A 27,104-nucleotide genomic window follows, 5' to 3' on the forward strand; every position below is an offset into this window, starting at 1 on the left:
AAATAGCCTTCAACTGAAACACCGTTGAGCAAGGACCACTCACACATGCATTTATCCTTCCACATGGTTTGCTACCAATATTAAAATTCTATGGCACTCACTGGTTTTCCCTCCACTCTGCACTTAATAAACCTTCTAATATCATGGAAAATGTTTTAAATACTTACACTGCTATCATCACCATCAACACCTGAACCCTATTTCCTAAATAGGGTAGATTATGATCTAGAATCAGGAGCAGAAAAGCATAAGAGTAGGAGAACTATCAACTGAGTATAAACTAAATCAGGACAAATATACATTGACTCAGAATTCTTGCCTTCAAAATTACTGGCTCTGTTTCCTGTCTTTTCCTGCAGGTCAGTACAGGCACACATACTCTGAGGCCTTTTACTATAAACAACAGTGCCTGAAACACAGAAAATAAATGTAATGTTGAGCTATAAATATATTTTATTAATGAAGTCATGAACATGCCTCCAAGTTCACATTAAAAGAGTTAATAAAGGAGTGTACTACAATGTGGCTTGTAAAACTCCTATAAATCAGTTAGTATACACTTCATTGTCTACAATTTACACCTATGGCTACCTGTTGTTAGTCTACCTAGATAATACAGTACTAAGCAATGCTACCGACATACAGAGTCAACATATAAAAGTATAGAGACAGAAGCGCAGCTGTATACCTGACTGAAGTGACAAACACACAATAAAACTTTACTTATCCTGGGCATGCAAGAATGGAGGCTGTTCATATTACAGTAATGATCAACCAGTCAACCAATCAAATGGTGCCATGATTCCTCTTAAATACCCATATAGAGGACAGCCATGGTATACTTGTTGTGTTCTATAGACTGGAAGCTATGCTAAGTGCCATCCATCCACCCATCATCCAATCCTATGGTGCCCCAAGAGGAGTGTAGGAGCCTAGGGCTAGCCAAGTTGGTCCTGACATTTAAGATGAGAGTGACCAGCCTCATTCATCCCTGAGTGGCATTACATGAGCAATAAACCCCAACCACCCCTTGGATATAAACCTAGACAGGCTCAATCCAATTGGAGCATCTTAAATACCCAATAAACCACCAGGCACCATACTTTGATTATATGGTTACCACCCAGCATAGTAAATAATTTCATGGTGTACAAGAAGCCATTTGGCTTGTGACTCAGTGTACAGTCACCCACAGGCAGAAAGAATGAAGGAAAGAAAGACAGAAGAGGAAGTGCAAAGTCATCCATAGGCAGAAGGAAGAGGAAAGAGTGAAGGAAATAAAGACAGAAGAGGAAGGAAGGAAGGAAAGAGCTGTCACCCGATAGCAGCACTACATCGAGTGAGTGGATGGTAAGCGCCCCCACCTACCACAGCACATCCATCAAATTCTAGGGAAGTAGTCAGCTTTTGCTGAGTGAACGGCTGTGGTCACAAATATTAACCACCACATTACATTACTGATAGGTCAGTGAGCACTGTCTTTTGAGGAAAGTGGTGGAACTGACATGACCCACACACTTTTCAGAATACAGTAGTATGCAAGTCTTTAATAACAATTTAACAAAAACATGGAGATAAAAAGTGCAGTAACTGTGTACATTTGCATCTTCTCTGGAACTAGTGCAGAGGAGGGAGGGGACTGTACTTGAAGATTCTTTTTCATTCATCTTTCACTCATCATTCAATCCTTTTTTGTTCCATCAGGAATGCAGGGGTCTGGGACTACACTTGGAAATGATATTTATTGTAAGGGTGACTAGCCCCATTCACCTCCAAGTGGCATTATGGTAAGTATTAATCTGACTCTACTGTAAAACCTTTGTAAGTGACAAACACCACTTATTTGTCACTCAGTATCATGTAATTATGTTTACTCATCATCAGATAGTAAATTAGAACACTTGATTGTTATTTAATATCACGTGATTAACGTCATTGATGATCAATAACTAAATTACCTCTGATGATGCTCTGAAGCTACCCAAAGGGGCAAGTACATATTCAACTGCTAAATATTTTATGACTACATAATCTATTGTATTTATGCCATGTACCGTACCTGTGTTGCTAAACCATCTCAAAATACATTTTCAACAAGAAACTGGCATCTCATGATACTGTGGAGCATTTCAAAGGTATTCTAGGCCATAAATTATGGTTCTGCAAAGCCAGAAGGCAGCACAGTAACATCAGGCTCCACATTTTCTGTATCTCGGGAAAAATCTGAGAAGGTGCTTCGCAGGGGTACAGATCCAATCACAATGTGTACTTCCATCTTAGCCACCTTGCATATCCCAGCCCTTGCCATTAACTGAAAATGAGAGAGTGAAGGTGAAGCAAAGGTCAGGTTGAGTCAAGTATAAAAGCTAGCCAAATATTTCACCTCATCAGCTTCTCAATATTCTCTCTTGGCTAATATCCATAAGCTTAGAGTGGCTTGGTATGTTGTTCTGCACATACATGATTTTCTCTGGTATGATGGACCAGTGAGAAAAGTGACTGATATACCCTAAGTGTAAAGTAAACACAGTGGAATCCAGTAGTAGGTGAACACTTTCCCTTGACTGTACAGAGTGTGTGGTTAGGACAAATAGGCAGGTGTGATGTACAGTACCAGTGGGGGTAAAGCAAGGAGGATGAAACAGGGAGTATCAGGTACTTAGTAAATTTGGAATAGTGGGAGCAGAAGAAGAGAAACAAAGGACTAGTGTGCTGAGAAAGAGAAGGGTTCAATTTAATATTATTCATAAAGGATGTGAAAAATGTTAAGGAAAGCAGAAAGTAACAGGGGAATACTGTACACAAAAGGAAGTTTCAATGGCTGAGAACCATTAATGTCACAACTGATGTAAATGAGAAAGTTCAACTATGGGGGGGGGGGAGGAAGTTATTCCTCAGAAAACAATAAAATCTAAGAGCAGAAATGAAAGCATGAATGCACACCAAAATTGCAGATCATCCTTCATGTGATTTCATATGCCTGCATATGCTTGCACCCTGTCCATTCTACCAATATCATATACAGGTAGGTCCCGTTATACAACCACTCGATATACGAGAAACTGATGATACAACCTGGGTAAATTAGGGACTACTGTATTTTTGATAAATGATCTCAAAAATCCATGATACGACATTCAGTCTGGGGCGAGGTGTGAGGATTCTAACTCAGTCATCCGAGCAAATGCAGTCACCACCATTTTCTCTCAACCTCTGAGAGAAATAGCAGGACTGCTCAGCTGCACCGTTGTCAGATGTGTGATAATTATCGCAAAATGCGATATTTTGGCACATTTTGCAATATGTGATAGCATGCATGCAATAATGTGATAACTTTCATAATTTCATAATCTGAAAAATAAACTGGGGATTGCAAAATTAAAAAGTCTCCTGTAAGACTAGTACAACAGTAGGATTTAGTAACTCTTCTGATAACCAGTATTATAATCTGGTAGATACTTGACAGTTAAACAAATTCAATAACGTTAATTAATCACTCCACATATAAATACATTAATTCCACAGTAATTACCGATTTATGTGAAGAAATGCTTTTGTTTATGAGTACAATAATTTTGATCAAAAAGCGAAAATTTTAATGTGCTGGGTACGATAATACGGGTTTGGGAATCTGGCAACGCTGCTCAGCTGGTGACCACCAGGCCAGCTTCCCACCTCCAACATAACATTATCACCTATAGATGAATGTTATGCATGTTTTATACGTTTAATTAAAGTGCAGTCATGTTATCTGCATACAATTTGCTCTTTCAGGTTGCTTTCTCTGCAGTTCAGTAATATAGTATGTCTGTTGTGTTTGGTATCGTATATTTTAGCTTGAAAATTTATCTTTGATAAGGTCCTTGAACCCAACCAATATTTTACCATTAGTTATGTGTTTCGTCATATAAGAATTCATTATACAACTATGCCAAATGGAACCTAACTGCTCGTACCTTCGGGACCTCCTTGTACAGACTCTTTCAAACACAAATACAGCCATTACAACACATCCTTTACACAGCACACCATCCAAGATAACTGAACACCTAATTCTTAAAGTCACACTTCATGTCCCCCTTGGTCCCTCACATGTCTTTAGAGCACACCACTCCATGAACACCTTTACCAGCCTCACACAACTGACGGCATCAACTCCATGAGACCTGAACAACACAAAATAATCACCAAAATCTACACCACAACCACAGAGAACATCATCAAATGCTGACCTGTCAACTATTTTTCTGACAAACAAGCAGGCTACAATCAGGGCATCATCATGAACACGAAGCTTGCTCGATGGAGTTCCACAGGGCTCTGTTCTTTTTACCTGCTCTTTTCAATCCATATAAGCATGATATTCCCACACTCCAACTACCCATAACCACTGCCTCATATGAAGATGACATTACCAAAACATCAGTGCACCACATCGTAGACACAGCATAAACACTGCAACACGACTACCTCACTAAACTTCAGGTAGGGGTCAAGAACAAGCTGATGACTGCTTCAGCCAAACCCACTGCCACATTCATCACCAACAGCAAACATGATCACAGGTACACCCTGAACATCACAAATAACAGAATACCTGTGCCACAATCCTCCTCCACTAAGATCCTGGGAGTGACCTATAATTCTGGATTCATTTCATTTCATTTTCGAAGACTCCAACATGCCTGCATGCATCGGCCTTGGTCAACTTGAAATTCAAGGACCAGATACAAGACATCAAAAGGTAGTGCATCCCCTGACACACTGCTCTCAGGGCACTTACAGGGGTAGACTCTCGGTAACAAAACACTCTCCCTACTCTGCAAACAATATTATTATATCAGTCATGTCCCAAGCCTCCCTGCCATGGGCTCCCATCCAACCTAACACCTACTACAATATACTGCATATCATACAAAACAATGGCCTATGCAACATCACTGTCTGCATCAGTATCACTTTCACAGTTCACATACATTTTGAAAATAAAGTCCTCCCTATGAGAATATCTTCATATGAGAGGCACAGTTATATGTGGCAGTCTGTGCTAACACAAACACCCCTGTCACACAACACAACTACACACATAAAACATTCATCACACATTTCCAGACCCTCTACAACAACATCCCACCTCAAGACACTTCAATATTAGCTAAGAAACACCTACACACTCATTTCATATGCAGGGCAATGCACCTTGATCACAGCACTATACTAAGAGCTCCACTTCCCGACATCTACCCATGACACAGGTGTAACTACAACTGATAATTCACCCAGCTAGGCTTGAATCAGGACATCACCCAACCCTCCTCAGTTACCAGCTTAGATCTGGACTGGGTGGAACCACAAATGACATGTGCCCTGCTTGTAGAACAGGCTAACACAACATAACACACAATGAAATAACAGACAGTACATGCCACACAAAGACACAGACACAACACTAATGGATTATGAAATCTGTCAGATGGCCCCATACGAAGCCCTGTACCTGCAATTAGCTGGTCTACCTTAACGGGCAGAATGGAGTTAAGTAACAACTACTGCTACTACTACTACTACTACAACATCTGCACTTCCATTTTCACATGAATCACTCTTTTTACAGCCACTCATTCCCCATTTCTACATCACCACATGGGGAAGGGGTAATTCTGGTTAACACTCTTCCACTGAGAAGGTCTGGTCTTGCAGTGGACCTAGTATGGACTGATAAAGATGTAAATCATCATCTTCATTCAGGCTTCTTTTGCTACCTTAAAAAAAAAAAAAAAAAAAAAAAAAAAAAAAAAAAAAATGACATGGAGATTTAACCAAATGTCAAATTAAATTGGCCACACTCTCATTCACTCACCATTCAAGTCCTAGAATTCTAACAACAAACAGACATATACACACCCACACCCACACCCACACCCATACACACACTATATACACATATAAAATATTTCACACCCAAGCCCTTGACTTACCTCAATATAATAGTCAATCTTAATGATGCTGCAATTCTGGAGGTGACTGGAATGGACAGGTGGGACACGGAGAGGTAAGGCAGACCACTCATCCCGCCCTCCAGGACTGATCTGTGGTCGTTGCATCTTCCCCAGAATACGCTTCTCAATTTTGGTCTTGGACTTTACCATGTATGTAATTCTCTGGCAGGGAAGGCAATACCGTTTGGTGAGTAAGCAAAGACAATGAAAAATCACATGTTGGTGCACTCCAAAGCTAAATGTTAAAGAAACACACACTGTTATCAGCTGAATCTACATACAGGTCTAACTAGACAAGGTCATTCCATAATCAAGCAGATCTACTTTTGACTGTGCACTATGTTGCTGTGGGGACATGCATCTTGAGTAAAGGCTGCCAGACAGTTGTTGCTGTAACCCCTGGCTCACCTGGACAGGACCATAGTCGACAGCAAGAACTAGGATATTTCAAATGGTCACTCCAATATGACTTATGCTGAGGCTGTGTTGAAGGATTGTCTGTGCTGTGCTAGTGTACTGCACCAGCTAACATACAGATTCAAATGTCATGAGGTCACTGGACAAGATGCCTCACCATCACCTGCAGTCCATTGAAAATTGTGTACCAAGTGTGAAGAACTACTATCATTACAGCAGTGTACTGCCTGGTTGTAACATTATTTAAAATAAGGATGGGCCCTCCATAAAGGGCAACTGAGCACCTAACAAGCTTGAGTTTGTAACATTAACATTTATTCATTATTATTATTTTTTTATCATTTCTTTCCATGTAGGATTCTGCAATGGGACCCAAGGTGAGATACCTTGATGATACAATGAAGACACTAAGACACTGTTTAAGATCTTGGAATTATTTAAGATTTGTGAAGTATATATTCCATAGTCACACCACCCTCATTTACAGACCACTCCACCTGCCTTCCCTCCAGTCACACCACCCTCATTTATAGACCTTTCCACCTGCCTTCCCTCCAGTCACACTACCCTCATTTACAGACCACTCCACCTGCCTTCCCTCCAGTCACACACCCTCATTTACAGACCACTCCACCTGCCTTCCCTCCAGTCACACACCCTCATTTACAGACCACTCCACCTGCCTTCCCTCCAGTCACACACCCTCATTTACAGACCACTCCACCTGCCTTCCCTCCAATCACACCACCCTCATTTACAGGCCACTCCACCTGCTTTTCTTCCATAGTCAGACCATCCTCATTTAGACCTCTCCACTTGCCTTCCCTCCAGTCACACCACCCTCAATTTACAGACCACTCCACCTGCCTTCCCTCCAATCACACCACTCTCATTTACAGACCACTCCACCTGCCTTCCCTCCAATCACACCACCCTCATTTATAGGCCACTCCACCTGCTTTCCTTCCATAGTAACACCACCCTCATTTACAGACCATTCCACCTGCCTTCCCTCCACAGTCACACCACCCTCATTTACAGACTTCTCCACCTTAATCTTCCCCCCTTGATTTCCCCTTCCCCTCAACTTCACTTGCATACACTTTCCTTGTTAATCCCTCATACTCCCTGCTCTCCACATAGCCAAACCATCAGGGTACTTCTCCCAGAGACTTGCAGGAAACTCCACACCAACACAATTTTCCATAACTACCCCATTTGTCTGTCTATCTCTCCATGCCTGCTGCATGCTAGAATGAATCACCAACTTCCTTACTTTCATAAAAAACATTCATCGTAATAGTCTCTAACATCTTTGGTGCAGTAGGCCGTGCATAGCAGAATCAGTTGACATATGCCAAAATGAAATGAAATGAAACTTCCTGCCATAGGGTTAACTACAGGTCCTGCTTTGTGTGCTGGTACCTGAATGAGCTTAGCCTCTGAGTATCTGATGGTGGAACGACTGTAGTTGATAACTATTCCACTCAGTAAGATCTTTTCCCCCAGTGCATATCCTATCCGATCAGCTGACAGCTCCAGGTGTATTGGACCCGAGGTACAGCAGAGGCAGCACATACTCTTTTCTTCATCCTTGTGCAGTGGTATCTGCAAATCACAAAAGAAACAATGGAGTAATCCTGGTATAGCACGATCTGCAAGTCACATCACCATAATCATCCAGACCTCCTTTCTCGCACCAAGGGAGGGGAAGTAGGGTGCAGACCAGAGAGCCAGGAAAAATTGACTTGTTGCTCATTCCCGAGCAGCATTATATACGCAATAAACTCCAACCATTCCTTGAACATAAACCCTCATGAACCACATCCAGTTGACATGCTAGAATCCACCAAACTACCAACAATCCATCTGGTTACATGGTTATTACCCAAAGCAAGAAATGGTTAACTCTATTCAGTTTTCTTCCCTCTCTATATTTACGTAATTTTTGGTCTTCTTCAGCAAGCCACCTCCCTTTCCTCATAAATTCATGCCTTTAATGTCTTATCGTCTCCAGTGGTCTTTTCCTCTAGGTGCATACCTCAGCTCTCCCTTAACCATCATTTATCAAACAATTTATCTACCATGCCCTATAATTAAATTTCTCTTTTTATCCATATCAGCCAAGTTTATTCCACTATATCTTTTATATTTAACACAATTTCACCTTTATGTAAAACAGAACTGTGAATTAAATTAAATCTACACACTTTTTCCTCTACCTTGACCTAATATTTGCCATCTCTCCATCTTAAATGCCTAGTTGTAGCTATAAGTCAACACTAAAATATACTACTAGTCATAAAGATGAGCTTTGAAAAGGCTGTACAGCTGTAACAATGTTTTCCTGCCACTGACCATTGTGAAATGCGCTGAAGGATAAAAATCTGGGCCAAGTTAAGGTGGAAAGTGTATAGAATCACTTAGTAATAGAGTATCATTTAGTATTACGGTAAAAATCCTCCAATCCGACCACCAATAATCCAAATAACCCAATACTCCTAACTTTTCAAGGCGAAAATTTTTGAAATTTTCTGGGCTTTATCTACGAATTTATCTGGCTTGGACTTACGGCCTTGCCACGTTGAGTACACCGCTTCCCATCCGATCAGCGAAGTTAAGCAACGTTGGGTCTGGTTAGTACTTGGATGGGTGACCGCCTGGGAACACCAGATGCTGTTGGCATCCCTACGTCAAGTGGGGTTGGTGGAGGATTAGTGCCCCTCCCTGTAAAACAATTAACTCTAAGCCCTTGGCCACCCTATTTGGGATACATGGCGTCTGGCAATGGATGGATGGATGGATGGACTTACTCTAGGAATTGGATATACTGGCCTGCAACTGTTCAGCTATACTTCTATGCATTTCCAGTGTCTAAAGCAATAACCCATATCATTTCAAGTGTTTATTTAATGATCATGTACGTATTTCTAATGTTTTCAAAGGTCCCTTCCAATAGTCCGACAGACCCCCGGTATCCTGCCATTCAGATTACAGGATTTTTGCTGTATATAAGGTCCAGCAGAAAATATTACTTGTAGATATGATAACCCTTTTACACTGGCTGTCATCAACCTTGCTTACAGCCTACACATAAAACTGTATGATTCATATTAAATAATGAAATACAAGATGACTCACAGCATTAGAGATGGAAAATCTAACCCCTTCATTCCAGAAGCATAAATTCCACTTTGGTCTTCATATATCCTGATGATTTTATCTACTTTAAGATTGACTTTTTACACTGGAGGGGTTACATATTAATCTGTTTACTGCACGAAGTCTCCTACGCTAAATAAAATTGCCAACTGAAGGTAAGAATACAGTACAAAAAATGTCCTTACAGTGAAAGAATGAAGCTATTATATGGTGTCTCATACACCATTTTTGTTGTGTATGTACTTGTGATTCTACCTGCCTCTCTTTCTGTCATCTTTTTAGTCATCCTAAAGAAACACATCTCTCTTACTTTCCCAGCACACATACCGCAGCTGAGGAATCTAAGTTGAGGTCATAGGGACACTTGACAGTGAACCTAGTGATTGCAGTCTTGTTGATCAGTGGTTGATCAGCCTCTGCATTTATCTCGTATCTCACCCATCCAGTGCGGGTCTCGAAGGTGGATGGAAGGTTAGGTGGAACCACAAAACTAAAGGCGAAGGAGTAGGTTCCCGGCATCATCTTATTACCTGTCCCTGGGTGCAGTGGTGAAGAAATTACTATACAGTCATGCCTAAGTATGCGATGGGATTGCGTCAAGTGAAAGCTCATCGCATAATGATTTATCGTGGGGAGAAGGTGGGGGCGAAAGGCCAACAGAACTGCTGGCTGTTGTTTTTATTTTGATCATGTTGGACAGGAAAAATGACCTGATAAAAGGCTGTATATTGTTTTTAATGTGGCATATACCCCTAACAAGAGTAACAAATGTACTGACTGATATTCTTCCACAGGCTCAACTACCATCTAATGCTCTGCTGTTTTCACGTAAGCTCAACTTCAGTCTTATTTCACATACAGCTGCTAACTGCAGGCAATTTCTTGTTATAAGCATGGCAAGTGTTCTAAAATCATGCAATTTTTTACACATAACTGATACTGTCTACTGTAGGATAACAGTAAACTTGCCTTATTAGCAACAATGATAATTTTTTTTTTTTCTTTTTTAACATAGGTTAAAAAAAAAAGTAGGCTATGTGTAAGGAAGGGCTTAGTGTTCTTTAACCCGTGGATTACGAGCCACAGCTCAGGCTGGGTAACATCACGTTGCAATCCACAGCTCAGGCTGTGCTAACCGTGCATCACCATTAACTACTCGACCCCTACGTAAACTTAAGCATGGTACTACGCACAGACGGAGGAAGAGGGACTTTTTTCTTTTCATCAGATGATGCCCTGGATGTTTATCTTCAAGTTTATAATAAACAAAAACATTTTTTTTTTTTTTTTTTTTTTTTCATTTTTTCACTACTCCCCTATGTAAACTTACGCATGGCTGTACGCAAAGACGGAGAGAGAGAGATTATTTTTTTTACCAGATGATGCCCTGGATGTTTATCTTCAAGCCTGTAATAAACAAAAACTTAAAAAAAAAAAAAAAACTATTTTTTCCTTAATTTTTTGCCCACCACGGGGTGGGATAAAAAAAGGTAATTGCACAATCCATGGGTTAATGTCATCAGGCTAATTATTGTATCCAGCAGAATCATATAACAGAAAGAAATAATGCAGTTATTTACCTATACCACTCCATACTTCTTGGGCAATTTCCATGTACCTCTCCTTGGCTGTGTAGTAATGGGTGGTTCTACCACTTTGCTGGGACCAATGAACTTTTGCTTTACCAGTCATCTTCACTGTAATCTCTGTAATGATAATTATGATAAAATGAAGCACACAATAAGAACAGTAAATAAAATAGGGCAAGGCATGTGCTCTCAATACGAGTATAGCGCCTCTTTCTATACCGTTTCTTGCCATGAAGTCCCAAGTGAATGATTAAAAATTAGTCATCAAACTTTCACAACTATAGAGCTAATTTGCCAGTTCCCTAAATTTACAGTACCAGCTGCATGGAAAAAGTTGTGATATTTTGGAATTCATCACTGACATAATGAGGATTTACTGCTGTAACAAATATCTGCATCCATTCCAGTCAAGTAGCTTCCTGGCATTCCAATGAACTAAGTATGGTACTGTAGTAAGGTATTTTCAAAATCAAATCCTCAACATTGTTAATGTAATATCCTGGCATCCCTATTAGGTATATATTTATTTAGATGTACTATATACATTACAGGGACCAGATACTCAAAACACTAATGACTGTCTTAACTCACTGCGAGTCATATCTCACCCAAAAATGACTGATGCTCAGCCATTCAGGTATATAACAGGTCAACTCTGGAAATGTCTGCCTGTGTCTGGATTTTCTTCTGCCTATGACCCCCATCTCTATGACAACACATTGTGTCCATGCATACTGAAATTAACAGATCCTGAATTTGACTTTGTTTTTTGTTTTTCTCGGAAACAACATCACTGCATACCTGTAGCCTCTGGTTCTTTTTTCTTTGTATAAAAAAAAAAAAAAAAATGCCAGTATCATGCAATGTCAAAATCTATGAAGAAAAATTAAAAACTTCCTGACAGCTGGAAGTCATTCCATTAAAGTTTGTGAAATTTATTTGACACTGTAGTGGTACAGCACAGCAAGGTTTTGTACACTCCAACTGGCTACATAAAGTTTCAACATTACCTAACATTCCTGTTGTTAAATAATAATATTCAAACACAGTACTGTACTGTACTTGGGTATATTTTATCTGCTTGAATCCAGTTAATTTTTTACTTAATGCCTGCTATACTCAGATAATAATATTCACTTCAGAAGACTTTAAACTGGCAGGGTTAGATATTGAATTAACTAACCCCTTCACTAATGTATACCCCTCCTTAGTTGTAAGGCAGTGCCTAGAAATAGCTATGATGATGAAAATGAAAGTATGTCATTAGACTGAAGGGTTTTAGATACAATGGCTTGAAATCAGGTTACCAAGGCAATGGATGCTCCTAATAATGTAAATCAAAAGTTTATTATAAAAATCTCCACCAAAAATTCATAATGCCATAACACCAAAAACAAAAACAAAAACAACTTACTTCGACATCTAAATTCACTCTTAACTGTAGCCCTGACAACACCTTGTACAGTCTGGCCTGAGAAGTAGACCCGATGGTAGGGGCTGATCTCAACTGCGAACATTTCAAAACCCATCTTGTTTCAGGCCTGGAGGAAAAAAGTTATCATGGCACTACACAGTAGAGGCAATAAAAAAAAAAGTCCAGTCTGTTAAGTCTCATCCCCTTCACTCCAGGAGGGGATTACCATGGCACACAGCTTTCTTTAGGCACAGATTTGCAGTAATTATGCAGTACTGTACCCCAGGTTCCACTATCACTAATTTGTGTGTGTACTGTTTAGGGAGGAGGCTTATTTCTCACTTTTCAACATGTGACAAACTATCCCTCATAGCACATAAAGACAAGGATGCTATAGTATGGGCAAGAGAATTTCTGCTAAGCTTCTAGACGTCCCTTCCAGCCAATATAAGCCAACTCATACATCTCTCCTTTCATTTCATCCTTCAATATTGCTTTTAGTATTTTCATTCGCTCATCAACACTTTACATTCCTATTTAAACATACCAGCAATTTTTTCCCTATAGTACAAGTATTTCCAGATGACAATAGTTCATTCCCTTTAACTCACCTTAACTATAAATGTCCACTTCTACTCCACTTTGCCTTCACATGTGTTTAGTAGTCTATCAATCTTTCAAGGTAAATACACAACTCTCATAGGATATATAACAAAGCAGTTCATATATAATAAATTCATACTTCTGTCCTGAGTTAAACTTTGTGAAATGGTTAAAAATGCAACATAACACGTTACATGTCAATTTTGAGATCAACCCATTCTTTTCAGTACCCAGGAAACATACGTTCAGGACCTGGTGCTACAAAGCACTACAGACCCCCTGATCATTCAGTTGCATTCACATTGCCTCCCCCTCCCCTTCCCACTAAAAATAAAAAAATAAAAAATAAGAATTAAAATCTTTTTTTTTTTGTGTGTGTGTGTATGAAAAGATGATCAAGCACATACAATACAGGTTTTATAATGCTAAGAAGATTTACTGCATACCTGAAGATTTACTGCATACATGTCTTAGTAAGCCTGTGGCTTGCTCTCCGGTTGGGGCCATCCCTGGGCATGTTGTGCCTCAAACAGAGATTATGTAAAAACTTGTGTAATCAACAGGCCCTGGTGACAACCCCCTCTTCCTGGCCCTGCTTTTACTCCCATCAGAAGAGAAGTCTCTCCACAGCTTAACCAAATCTCACCTGAATAAATAACCTAGCATTAACTGGATTAGAATGCTAGAGATGTCCCAATAACAAGAGGGTTAATCCTACAAGTTTTAAGACTCAGGCTCCAATAACTCACTCACCTGAAATGGAATATACTAAAGCTGTCCTGGCCTTGAAAGAGATAACATTAAAAGTACCCTTATGGCTAACACTCATACTGTTATCATGATTGCTGGAGACAAAAGCATGAGTTACAATACAATGAGGTTGATATCTATCACAAAGATAACTAACCTCTCATTGTCAACACCATCCTAACCCAATTTCCCACAACAGCACATCTTGTAACATGACTAACACCCCTCAACCCTTCCAGCTCGGATGATGACCAGATGTAGTCAGACTGGAGGGTTACTATGACTAGCAGCCAAGGACATTTATTTCCTCCTCACAACTAAGGTACTGCACAAGAAATTCCATGCAACCATGGCCTAGTATTGTACAGGTATTCAAGCTGCAGAAGTGTCAGATCAAGTGAAAACAAACTAGTATGTAGGGCAGGTATGACCTGTAAACAAGATATGCAGAGCAAATGCTAAAAGAGCTATTAAAAGATGAGCCAAATATTGTCACTACCATTTTCACTTACCCAGTTCTCTGCAATAATGCCCTTCTTACTGCAGTTTATTCTTAAACCATTCCAAACATTTATATTCAGATTCAGAAAAAACTGTAATAATGATGGATGTTGATCAAGTCCATAGCTAACCCTCCAGCTCAAACAGTTGTTCCTGAGCTGATTAAATAATAAATAAAAAATACATCATTGGACTGAAAGGAATTCTCTCTTGAATTCTCAGCTCCACCTCACAAGCATATGGTAGGTCTGCCAACAATATACATCAGAGGATTAAGTCATTCTTTGCATGATTGTGGGACAGCCCAGTCACAGGATTAAGTCACTCTGCATTACTGTGAGATAGTCCCTTCTGTCAGCAGTAAAGATGAAAAATTGGGTGCATGTGTGCATCTCCATACAATGTGGTGATTCTGTGCACCCTGAGTGGAGCTAGCAGTTGTAGGATTCATTTGAAAGCCAAACCTCCTCATATTACCCTACACCTTACCCTGGGAAAGACCTATGGTCAGTCCTTGGCAAGAAGCTGTGTACCACATGAGGATACCACTTCCATGCCTGGTGTACTGTACTGTACCTATAGGACAGCCCCATTGAAGCAGTTGCTTACATGTGGTTGATGGATCTGCTCAGTGAGACAGGCTGAGGTTAAGCAACAAGAACAATTTCATTAATCCAACACATCCTTTATCAAATCTAACCCCTCCTCCCATCAAACTACAGTAATTCACATATATCTTTTTCACCATCCTCATTCCATCCATTCTATCCAAATGACCACAGAAAATCTAAGTATGCACTTTTCTTCCCTTTGATTACCTTATTTACATCTTTCATGAATCTATATTTTGATCCTATCTAACCTACAACCCCCTTACTCAGTAATCTTCAACAGTCCCTTTACAGGTATTACTTTCTCTGGCATTCCACTCTCACGGCAGGTCAATCTCTTATTCCTATATAGTACATTAATGTGGATACCAACACACTTCCATATGATCATTCAGACTCTACTCAGTTCTTCAGTACTACTCTTTCATATCAAGGTCACCATATTACAGTCACTTTTCTTTCTTCATCCACTTACTCTCCTTTTCCTTATCACACTTCATTCTACTACCACATCAAAGTAATTAAAATCTTCTACCAATTCATTTCTTTTGCATTATTTCAACAATTGCCACTTTACAACAACTTTCAGGCATTACTATTCAAAGACATTCACAAAACTCTGAACCAACCCGGAGATATCCTACTCAGTACCAGCAAGCAACATAGCCACATCAGCATACAAAGGATTCAAAATATTGCTCCCTTTGCCATTCATCTGTTTCACTCACATTACCACAGCCCATCCAACCATCCATATTATGTATGGCATATACAAGTACCCCTCACTGTCGATGGGGCTCTGTTGCCCAGTACCGCAGAGATTTAACATTAATCCACTAAGACCAAGAATACCTTTTTTGTTATATGCTTGCCATCTCCTGACAATTATATTCAGCTTAGGAGACACTTTTGAAATGGAGGGGTTAGATATAACCATGATAAACCCCTTCAGTACTATAAGTCTTTCTTGAAACTGAATGAAATTGCCTCAGTAGCAGTAAGAAAAGACTAGAAAGGAGTCACCCAGATTCTAGGGGTTGAGTAAATTTTATCAAATATTCAGTGGGAATGTACAATTGGCAATATATGAACCTACGACATCAAAGTGAGGCACAGGTCTGACACTTAGTCTACTTGGCAACTACAACATAATCACATGTTTCTTGGTGGCACTGACATGAATGAATGAAGGTGTCAAGTATTTGTTGCAATGACCAAGTAACTGTGCTCCATTAATGTCAGATATTGTAGCTAGACCTCTGCCTCACACTCCACCCCTGGTTCATGTGTGACCAACTGTACATTGGTAGGGATCCCAAGGTTGACCCTCTGGATGATATTTAACCTAACACAAATCCATTACTAACCTAAATAATATCCACAGCCACCTTAAACACCACATACTGAAATTGTACATCCTTCTAACTACATATCAATCACAAAATAAAAATACAATAATTCACACTTCATGTTAACAAACTTAACCCACTGAGCTCAGGCATGCTCTTTTATCTTATTCTTGCTCTCTGGCAAATTTATTCCAAGAGAGACTCTCCAATGTGGAGGCATTAGATATAGCTTTAATAAATCTTTCGCCATTAGAGGCCTTTTCTAAACTTTAAAATCATCATGCAGCAACAAAAATGAACTAAAAACATCAGCTGGACTTAAAGGTTCAGGTAATGTGATGATGAAGACTTACCACATCAAGCTGCACTCATATTAACTCCCAACAGTCCCACTACTTTACCTAAATATCACTCATATTTACATGTACTTCACAGCTCATGAAATAATAAATTAATTTGTTGTCTTACAGAGATGTCTTTAATATGATAACTGGGTTTTTTAACAAGGGTGAAAATGATCTAACATCAACTGTAATATTGTTCATATCCATTTATCCTTCTACATGCTTTACTATCTATTTATAGCCAGATGTCATAATCCCTTAACCCGCCACATCCTACTGACGTATATATACGTCCGAACGTTTTGTCACTGTGAGTCCCGTTGACGTATATAAACGCGTCACAATTGCAAGGTTGCACATTTTTCAAATTTTGCGCGTGATTTTTGGTATGTATACATGGGACACCGTCTTCTACAAGATGCCAGGCAGGGACAATGCCTTACCCCGCATGACTTCCCCCCCCCCCCGCACGCCATTGTCTCGGCAATTCACCTGTTACCAGTGACCTGGCCAGTAAAGACATGTCATGCCACGGTACAAAATTCAAGGCCAGAGTGATTCCCCAATCGATGACAATGTGGAGGACAAAGTTTACGTAGCATTAGAGGAAGAAACAGTCAGAAATGATGATGAGGTAATGTTGCCAAAAAAGGGCAGGTATGTTGATGTGTTTGGTGAGTGAAACAATGCTTATATTGCCTATATTACTGTGTGAAAACCAATATACTCTCGTACGACATATAAATTTGTACCAAATAATTAAATACCGTTTCTGAGTAGCATGGAATAGTTACCCTCCCATAGAACTCGTTTTCTTTGGAGCCAGCTTGATAGAAAACCCAGTAAGGTAAGGGGTACTGCTACCTGTATTCAGTATTTTAAACCTCAGGTGAGCGATATCTCTGTGAATTTTCGACACTTCTCACCAAAAGCGGAGGTTTGAGCCAAAAAAAATTTTTTTCCAAAATTGGTCGGGATTGGGGGTGGTGGAAAATCGGCCGGGACAGGGCGGGTTAAGGGGTGGCCATTTGACTTTGAATTGGCCGTTTTATGGGGAGCGGCACTAACCCTCCAACCCACTTGCTGACACATAGGTAACACATATGGGTTGGTCATATGGTTACCACCCAGCGCTGCAAATAGTTTCCTGGCTCACAAGAAACCATTAGGCTTGTCACTCAATGTAAGGCTACCTGAAAAGGCAAAAAGACTAATAAAAACTGAAAGGAAAGATGGGAGACATAAGAAGTGAGGAGGGCAGACACAGAATAAGAATGCAAAAGGTGAATGAAGAAGAAGGCAGCACTACATCAAGTGTGCAGGTGATGGTCACCACCACCTACTGCCAACATGCTTTACTAATTTAAAACCCTTTATAGCAATTACCAGCCTCTACTTCCACATTTTACCTAATGAAGTACACCATCACCACCACCATCACATGACTATTTTCAACTAATAAATACAATGGGTAGGATCTCAGAATAGCTGTAGAAAACTGTAACGGGAGCACTATCACCAAAGTCCCTTATGAAATGGACCACACATGCACTCACTCATCATTCAAAATTCTGGGCTACACTTCCTGGCTGTTTTCCTGCAAATCAGTTCACACACACCGAGATGTGGGAAATAAATCTACTATATAACTATAAATACATTTTACTAATACAGTAATGCAAATACTTCACTGTATCATTACTTGGAATATGCTACAATGTGACCTGTAAATCTCTTATATAAATCTCTTATACTGTATACAGATGTTAGAATATACAGTACTTCACAGTCTAAAATACATATTTATAGCAATATGTTGTTAGTCTACTTAGATAATACAGTACTATGCAATGCTACAGATCTACAAAGCCAATTTATAAAAGTATAAAGACAGAAGGCAGCTGTATTTTTAGCTGAAGTGAGAAGCATATAATAAGACCTTAATTATCCTGAGCCCGTGTGGATGGAAGCTGTACAATTAACCCTCGGAATCCCAGTGACATCATTTTTAGTTTATTCTTTGGCTACCTGGCAGTTTTCCTCAACTTAGGAAAGACTTCTCGTACTGATGGGACTTACAAAGGCTATATCTGATTTGGCCCCTCAATCTGAAGTTTATCCTGAGCTGATTAAGATCACCAGGTGATGGCAAGAGCAAAATGAAAAAGACGTCACTAGACCCAACAGGTTAATTAAAATAATCAAAATGTTTACCAAAAGTTAATTCAACAGAATCATGTGTAAATAATAACCCTGGTGACAGGGCGCAAACTACACTACTTATGTACTCTATTCCCTGAATGTGATAAAAGGCAACCATATTCTGTTCACTTTTCATAGGGCCTAAAACTGCCATCTTTTCATCTTGACTGCAGAGCTGTAAAAAGAGATTAACATTTGAAAATGATGACAGTCACACAAAAGTGTTAAGGAAAGGTTGAAGAGACAAAGTACTGTACTCTGTCACTTAGCTATGGGAAACAAACTGCTAAATGATAAAAATCTCCGCTAGGTTATGGTGGATGAACTAGACAAGGGGGTGGAATGAGGGACTGGAAAACTCTTCTATTGGCATATGGATGTGGCAGACCAACAACCCAGCAATGGCACTGAAGCAGTTTTAAAAATTCAATAACAATCTCCTGCCAGCATCATGTCCTGTCTTCCATACGGCATTTCATTCCTCCTTGAGCATCACAGAGTACCCTTTCATCCTCTTTTGTAATGTTCTTCATAATGCTATTACACATAAAAATATTTAATGTAACACCTTCCACTGCCTTAGCTGACAGGAAAGTGTGGGTGAACTACTGATTATGACAGCACACCCCTTAACAAAAATGCACTGTTAACTGCAATTAATATCCTAAAATATGGATGAAACATTGTGATATACTGGTTACCCTCTTATTTACATGTAAACACCACCCATGATGTTTCTTTGTACTTGAAATTGCATAAAAATGTATATTTGATAATATAGTCTCAAGTACCAATTTAAACAAATCCATCTAAGTTTAAGAAATCTGCTAATTTTCATATCCACTGAATTCCAGCAAAGTGTTCAGCTTTAGACATCTGCAGACACATGTGTACAGTTAATTCACATCATCACAATAATTAATGAGTCAGTGAGCAGGGATTTTCAAAACTCACTGATGTGCTTAGCAGAATCCAACAAACTCTGCAGAATATTAGGCAAGAGTTCATAATGATTCAAATAAAAATTGGTATGGTATAACTGTCTGCAGCTGTACTTCTCTGGCAGCAGTGGGGAGAAGGGAAGGGACTGTACTTGAGGTATATTTTCTCTCAGAAAAACTTTGAATTCAAACCCAAAGCCTAAATAAATGGTGCAACAATGAGTACAACTATTTAAAAATCTGTTCAAGCCACCTGCCAGTGGCACACCAGGAGTACTGGAAATACATGGCACCCATACTACTGTAAAAAAAAAAAAAAAAAAGTATGAAAATGTTAAATGGCTAATTACTGCACTGCATTACAGTACTGTGGAATCTTTTCCTAACTCTAAATGAATGTTTAATATGTAGTGCTGTATCTTTCTATCCTTAAAACTGACCAAATGAACACTAAATAAACTGGTTTACAGAGCTACCATTACAGTAATACTGTACTAAAGATACTCATCATCCAAATGTTACAGAAGTGATCTCAGACTAGACTTAAGTATTATTAAGTATTATTATTCAGGGCTTAATGAACATTAACATACAAATCACAGCAATGACACTAAGATTATTCACAAAATTACATATCCAGCTGTCACACTCTCAATTGTAAACATATCTACCTGGCAGCAATGGACAATACCGGTTAGTACATGAACTACCATAACAACGACAGTACTGCACACATTATGTCACTTAGCCTTTGAGGCAAATGTGGTAAAGGCATGCTTCATTCAACATCTACAATGTATGCAGGTAAAATGCTACTCTAGTCAAACAGTTGAACGTGAACTAGAGTATGCTTCACAGCTAAGGGAATATCTTATATAAATAATATATATATATATGAGAGAGAGAGAAAGAGAGAGAGAAAATGAGTGGCGATTTATTAGCCACCATCCTAGAGTAATGCGAGGACTCTGAATGAGGAGTACGGTACCTATGTACTGTACTTTCTACAAAATGTAAAAAAACATTCTGAAAATATGTAGGAAATGGTGTTTTTCTGCTTGTTGGTTACCCATTCATCTATTCTAATTACCTGCATCTGGAGAGAAATACCTTCTGATTAAACATACAATACTGTCCATCTGAGATGAAAGTTTGACGTACATTAAAATCACAGTTCATAAAAATGTAACATGGCACACAGAAGGCTGTAAAAACTTTCTATATATTGCATATGTAGGTATTGGTTATGGATGAGAATTTTGGTGTTCTGGAAGAATGCAAATAGGTAAATATAAAATACACACACCAGGCTGAGGTATGGTTGAGTTATGTTATTCAGAGGACTGCCAAACCAGGGGCTAATTACTGACTCAGACTATACTAACATCTTCCTTATGATGATGTCTTCACTCCTCAAGTTGCCACTACATGATTTTATTCAATATAAGAAAGATTTTTGCACTGGAGTGGTATTACAGTATTAGGGCTATGTCAAAACCCACAAGCTCAAAAAGTCTGCCCAAACTTGAATATATCTCTCCCAAGAAAACAATTTTGAGATTAAAAATTATGTCCTCGTGCTGCAGGGGTCGACCCACTTTGAGTATGGCAAGCAACTGGTATGCTACACAATAACATTGGCAGATTGCAAGCATAAAACATCTGCTCCTATACATTACCGAATCTACAAAAATGCAACCTAATCCCTTTCAATCTGATGACTTATTTTTTATCAAGCCTCCAAGGGACAATATTTTTTCTACTAAGGAAACAACATCTATATTTTTTAAAGAACACCTCTTGTACTCAAAGGCATCATGAGAACTGAAACATCTTCCCGATGCTAACTAAAATCCTCTAGTGATAGCAAGAATGAAAGGTTAAAAAAGTAATTGTACTTAAGGAGTGAAAGAATGCAGGGATTCATTCAAGACACCCACTCCTGGGAGGCTGATTAAACAAGAGAAGTAAGAATTATGGTCTTGCTAAAAGAAGCAGAATAGGAAAGATAGGCTGGGAGAGCTTAGGGGAGTGCAGCGAGGACAGGGAGTACAACCTGTGAAGTTAGGCAGTGTAGGACGGACATTATTCACATGGTGACTGTACATAAAACTTTTCCCCGTGAACAAACTACTGAATACAGTACATGAGGAAAGCACACACTACTCTCATCCGTTTGTATTCTGTGATCCAGGTAAAAATCTGAACAATACAATCTGCAAGTCTAATATATAAAAGTCAGTGAAAACAGAGAAAAGCTGCACAAACTAGAAAATCCACTTTTAATAAAGCTGTGCCTTAACTTCTGCATAAAAAGAAGGCTGGATATCTTATATGTTTAAGTTCAACAATATACATCAGCATCAACTCCACTTTATTCTCTGTGCTTGTACAGTACATAGTGGCACTTCCCTCTTACTGTTCAGGATATTACTAGACACAATGCTACTGAATATTATCTATGGGACGAAAAAGTTTGTGGATTTTCTTTAACTCCTTCAGTCCAATGATGTACTTTCAATTTTATTCTTGCTAGACTTTCTGAAATGAAGAAATCTGATACACCCTTCATCAACTTCAATACTCAGAGATCAATAAAAACTGCCAAATAAAATCATCTAGTGGTAGGGTGTTTAAATAAATTATTCATTATTGCTCTAATGGGGGATTTACAAGCACAAAAACTCAGTGGTAACCATAATGCATTAATCTGAGTGGTCATTTTTCTGTTTTCTCTTGCTATGCCCACTTGATGTTAAACTGCTCTGAAGGAATCTTTCCTTCTGCCCAGGTTAATACATATTGTATTTAACCCCTCCAGTTTGAAGTCCTTCTCATTTATTAATTCATTCATCATCCAATCCTAGTTTGCCCCATATACAGTAAATAGGAGCATAGGAGTTTAGGGCTAGGGTACTCAGTCTGACATTTAAGTCAAATGTGACTGATACTGTAACCAAACATTTAAATCATAAGTATCTATATAAATGGCACAAAAGATATATGGTGTGTCCATTTGGTGCAGGAAATCATATAAATCGTCTAACTGATCCAGTAGTGTCTACTACATGCACAAAATAATATAAATGATATACAAATCTACACTGCATCTGCTAGGTACATAAAATTATATAAAAGGTATAAAAGCAGTGTGTTTACTATGTAAAAAAAAAAAAAAAAGGGGGGGGGGGCAACAACTCGCGCAGACACAACTATCTCAGCAACATAGTGGAATGTACAAACAGTGGAGCTGCAAGTTCTCTACCACTCCACTGGGCTCTGGGTTGGCATCTCTCTCTGGCAAAGTGGAATTTCTGAGGATTTACAAAGCAGAATTTCTGAAGAAGTATCAATGTAGAACTTCTTAGGAAGGTGTCAAGGTAGAATTTCTTAGGAAGGTGTCAAGGTAGAATTTCTTAGGAAGGTGTCAAGGTAGAATTTCTTAGGAAGGTGTCAAGGTAGAATTTCTTAGAAAGGTATCAAAGCAGAATTTCTTAGGAAAGTGTCAAGGTAGAATTTCTTAGAAAGGTATCAAAGCAGAATTTCTTAGGAAGGTGTCAAGGTAGAATTTCTTAGGAAGGTGTCAAGGTAGAACTTCTTAGGAAGGTGTCAAGGTAGAATTTCTTAGGAAGGTGTCAAGGTAGAATTTCTTAGAAAGGTATCAAAGCAGAATTTCTTAGGAAAGTGTCAAAACACAATTTCTTATGAAGGTGTCAAAGTTGAATTTCTTAGGAAGGTGTCAACACTGAATTTCTTAGGATGGTGTCAAAGTTGAATTTTTTATGAAGGTGTCAAAGTAGAATTTCTTAGGGATGATACAAAGTGGATTTTCTACGAAGGTACAAAGTTGAATTTCTGAGGAAATTACAAAGTGGTATTTCTGAGAGATTACAAAGTGGAATTTCCAAGTGGTTACAGGCATATCAAGGTTTGCTGTTTGTATTCAATGGTTTTTGGTATGCAGTGTCTTTGTAATAAATAATCTTTTTGATAATCTTTATAACTATTAACCCCTCTCACTCAGAGGACATTATTTCTTTATTCATGCTGACACTTGATTTTATTCAGCTCACAGAAGACGAATGGCAATGAAAGGTTAATGAAGGCTACATTTAGCTCCTCCAGTTCAAAAGTCTTTTATAAAAAAAAAAACTTCAACCTGTTGCAAGAAAATAAAGTGTATGTCATCTGACTGAAGGGGTTAATCAACTAAGTCAGGCTTATTCTTGCCATCTCCTAATGGTTTTTTCAGCTTAGGGCTGACTTTTTAAAATGAAGAGGTATGAGACAGGCTTGCTCCAATACGGGAGGGTTTTCGTACAAAGAGTAAAATCATCTGGCTGCGGCAAGACTTAAATATAAATTAACACCACTCAAATTCAAGGAGTCACATCCATTATAAACTACAGCGAGATGAACCATTAACCCTCTCAGTCTAATGATCTTTTATTCTTGTAGCTACCTTTAAATTATTTCATTCAGGTGAAGTTAGGGTCATTAGTACTGTTGTGCGGTGTGATGCGGTGAGGATCTGTCCGTTCTCCCCTTTGGGGCTAAGATGCGAATGAATGTGTTTGAATGGATGAGTAAATGGAGAGTGAGTCGTCCTGTCTCGGCTACCTCCCTTTCCTTGGGGGAAGCAGCCTAGGTATATAGATAGATAGATAGTACTGAAGGGGTCGATCAGGACTACATCTAATCCCTCCAGTCTTAAAAGTCTATTCGTAAGCTGAATAAACCAACTGGTAGTTGCACAAATAAACTACAAAGTAGGTCATTGGAGTAAAGAGGTTCAATGCTACCTACAAAGCTGATTTACTTGGTTCCTTTAATTTACAGGACCAGCTGTTTTGAAACAGCTTTTTTTGTTTTTTTTTAACATTCATAGCTTATTATGCATACAGTGCCAAGCCTTATCATGATCTTTTGTTTAATGACGAGCTCAATGTATTAGTGATGTGATAAGAAGGGACAGACAGAGAGTCTGGGTATGTGGAGCGGATGGGCGATGACACCTGGGCGCAGGGGGTGAGAGGTATGGACACTGAGGTCTGAGTTGCAAGAGGTAGACAGAAAAGACTTGGGACAAGGTAATACAGTGCAACCTCAGAGATAGGGGACTGAATAGAGAAGCTGCTGCTAGAGATAAAGCAGTGTGGAGAGCCGCCATCAGATTACTAAGGGTGATGAATGCAAGCATGCTGGAGCCTTTATAAACAAAATTAAACTCACCTTATACCGACATACTTTGCATACATAAAATGGGATATGAAAAAATATACAGGTAAGGAAAAGGTGCCTAAGATGTTTCTAAACTAATAATATGTCTCAATGTGACCTACACTAACCCAGAATAGCAGTGTACAGTATAGTATCCTGAATGCATATAAACAAATGACACTACTGTACTGTACGTCATGGTCTTTTCCATTGCCTGGTACTTTCTCTGCACATAATATATAAGCAGACAGACACAGATAGACAGACAGATAGATAGATGGACAGACAGATGTAAAAACTGGACAGAGATGATAGGCATACACACAGTATGCACCTACAGGGGAAAAAAAAAAAATCTTTAATAACAAATTTACGGTATACAGTAAAACCTCGATATAACGGACTTCAATAGATCTGAATTCGCTTTTATCAGACTTTAGGAGCTACCAGACTAAATTCCTATATATCGGAAAAAGTCCGATAAAGCCAAAAGCAGTCCGGACTGCCTGACCACTTCAGCTATGTTCACCACAATACGGTAAATAAAAGACATGTTTATCAGTGTACAGTACAGTATTGTATTATTATAAATTATACCATCTGATTAATGCAGTGCAGTTATAACACACTACAGTACCGCAATGGTTGCCAAAACAGTTTAAAAACCATTCATGCGATCCAGAATAATGTCTGATATATCGGAAAAAGCCTGGATTAGCAGGGGGAAGTCTGGATGTCGCTTTTATTGGAATTTCGCATTTCTCGGAATGGTTTGGGCCCCATTTAGTCCATTACAGTGAGGTCTTACTGTATTTCCATTACCTATGGCAAATATTATGACAAGGCAGACAGTTCAGATGATACACAGTACTGCCTACTTACCTTAAACTTGTTAAGAAAATACTATAAATGCTTTTCTGTATTTCTAACATAACAAAATAACAAGTACAGTCACGCGTACTAATTTCTGCTCAGGGATTACCCCTTCCTTCGCTCCTCTACCCTGGACAGAGGGAAGGGGGGAATCGTGAACAAGTCTACCCCGCCTTCTGCCCCCAACTCCCCCACCCTCCACCTCCAGCTGCCAGTTACTGATTAGACACAAATTTTCTCATGTCCTGTAAACATGACTAAACCGTCGTCGCACACGCTTTCAACGGCCAAGATTTGGACTATATTTTTAGAATAAATTATTACTGTATTGAACTGCATTCTCAAATTGAAAATATTCACCATCATTGTAATCCAGTGTCGTCCGCTGCACAATTCTGGGTACTATTGCTTACCTTTTCACTTCCCCCAGCTGTCTGTCTGTCTCTCTCTGAATTTACTTTTCCCACTCACTCTTTCTTTTTAAATTTATATAACTTTCTCTTTGCTTCTCTCCCCCTTCTCTCTCGTTCTTTGTCTTAAGTCTTCCCCGCCTCTCACCCCTCCCCTCCCCCCACCTTAGGCCTGATCAGCAGTCAGTTATACCGTCACCGCTCCTTCGTATATCGTGTGCAGGCAACATTTATCACACACACTTAGGTCAGATGTATGGAAAGCTAATTTAATTTTTTATACATAATTGTATTTCTCATTATGTGCCAAGTTCAAATAGAGAACACCAGACCAATATTTGTAATTTTTATTAGAGTGACCGTTCCACTTCACATAGCTGGGTAGCTGGGCTTATAAACTGCACACACACACACACGACTTAAACTTTGCACTGACAGCGTGGCGACTACAAAATAACATAGTCATTCTAACAACTGGATCTGCTGGCTCCAAACCTTCCCTGTCCCAGTCAAACTCCTCATTCAATAACTGGTTATTGAATGAGGAGTTTGACTGGGACAGGGATGGTTTGGAGCCAGCAGATCCAGTTGTTAGAATGACTATATTTGTAGTCGCCACGCTGTCAGTGCAAAATTTAAGTCGTGTGTGTGTGTGTGTGTGTGTGTGTGTGTGTGTGTGTGTGTGTGTGTGTGTGTGTGTGTGTGTGTGTGTGTGTGTG

The 27,104-nt window shown here is 39.2% G+C and overlaps 1 protein-coding gene and 1 non-coding gene across 2 annotated transcripts in view; one reads left to right on the forward strand and one right to left on the reverse strand.

Annotated features, from left to right (window-relative positions):
* The window catches only part of LOC145405027 (uncharacterized), a 23,797-nt gene extending 11,101 nt beyond the window's left edge, over positions 1 to 12,696 (reverse strand). Inside the window, exons 1-8 of the mRNA XM_080276527.1 lie at positions 12,582 to 12,696; positions 11,159 to 11,284; positions 9,906 to 10,114; positions 7,842 to 8,024; positions 5,979 to 6,161; positions 4,530 to 4,572; positions 4,093 to 4,194; positions 301 to 409 (exon numbers count right to left, since the gene is read on the reverse strand). Of these exons, the coding sequence (XP_080132653.1) occupies positions 301 to 409; positions 4,093 to 4,194; positions 4,530 to 4,572; positions 5,979 to 6,161; positions 7,842 to 8,024; positions 9,906 to 10,114; positions 11,159 to 11,284; positions 12,582 to 12,696 (1,070 nt within the window). The remainder of the gene's footprint in view (positions 1 to 300; positions 410 to 4,092; positions 4,195 to 4,529; positions 4,573 to 5,978; positions 6,162 to 7,841; positions 8,025 to 9,905; positions 10,115 to 11,158; positions 11,285 to 12,581) is intronic.
* On the forward strand, positions 8,983 to 9,101 carry LOC145405192 (5S ribosomal RNA). Its single transcript, XR_013898293.1, has one exon. It is a non-coding gene; the product is annotated as a 5S ribosomal RNA (ribosomal RNA).
* Positions 12,697 to 27,104: the final 14,408 nt, after the last annotated feature.

The sequence above is a fragment of the Coenobita brevimanus genome, chromosome 65 (assembly GCF_032717465.1).
Source record: "Coenobita brevimanus isolate Jiangsu-jjx chromosome 65, ASM3271746v2, whole genome shotgun sequence".
Taxonomy (NCBI): domain Eukaryota; kingdom Metazoa; phylum Arthropoda; class Malacostraca; order Decapoda; family Coenobitidae; genus Coenobita; species Coenobita brevimanus.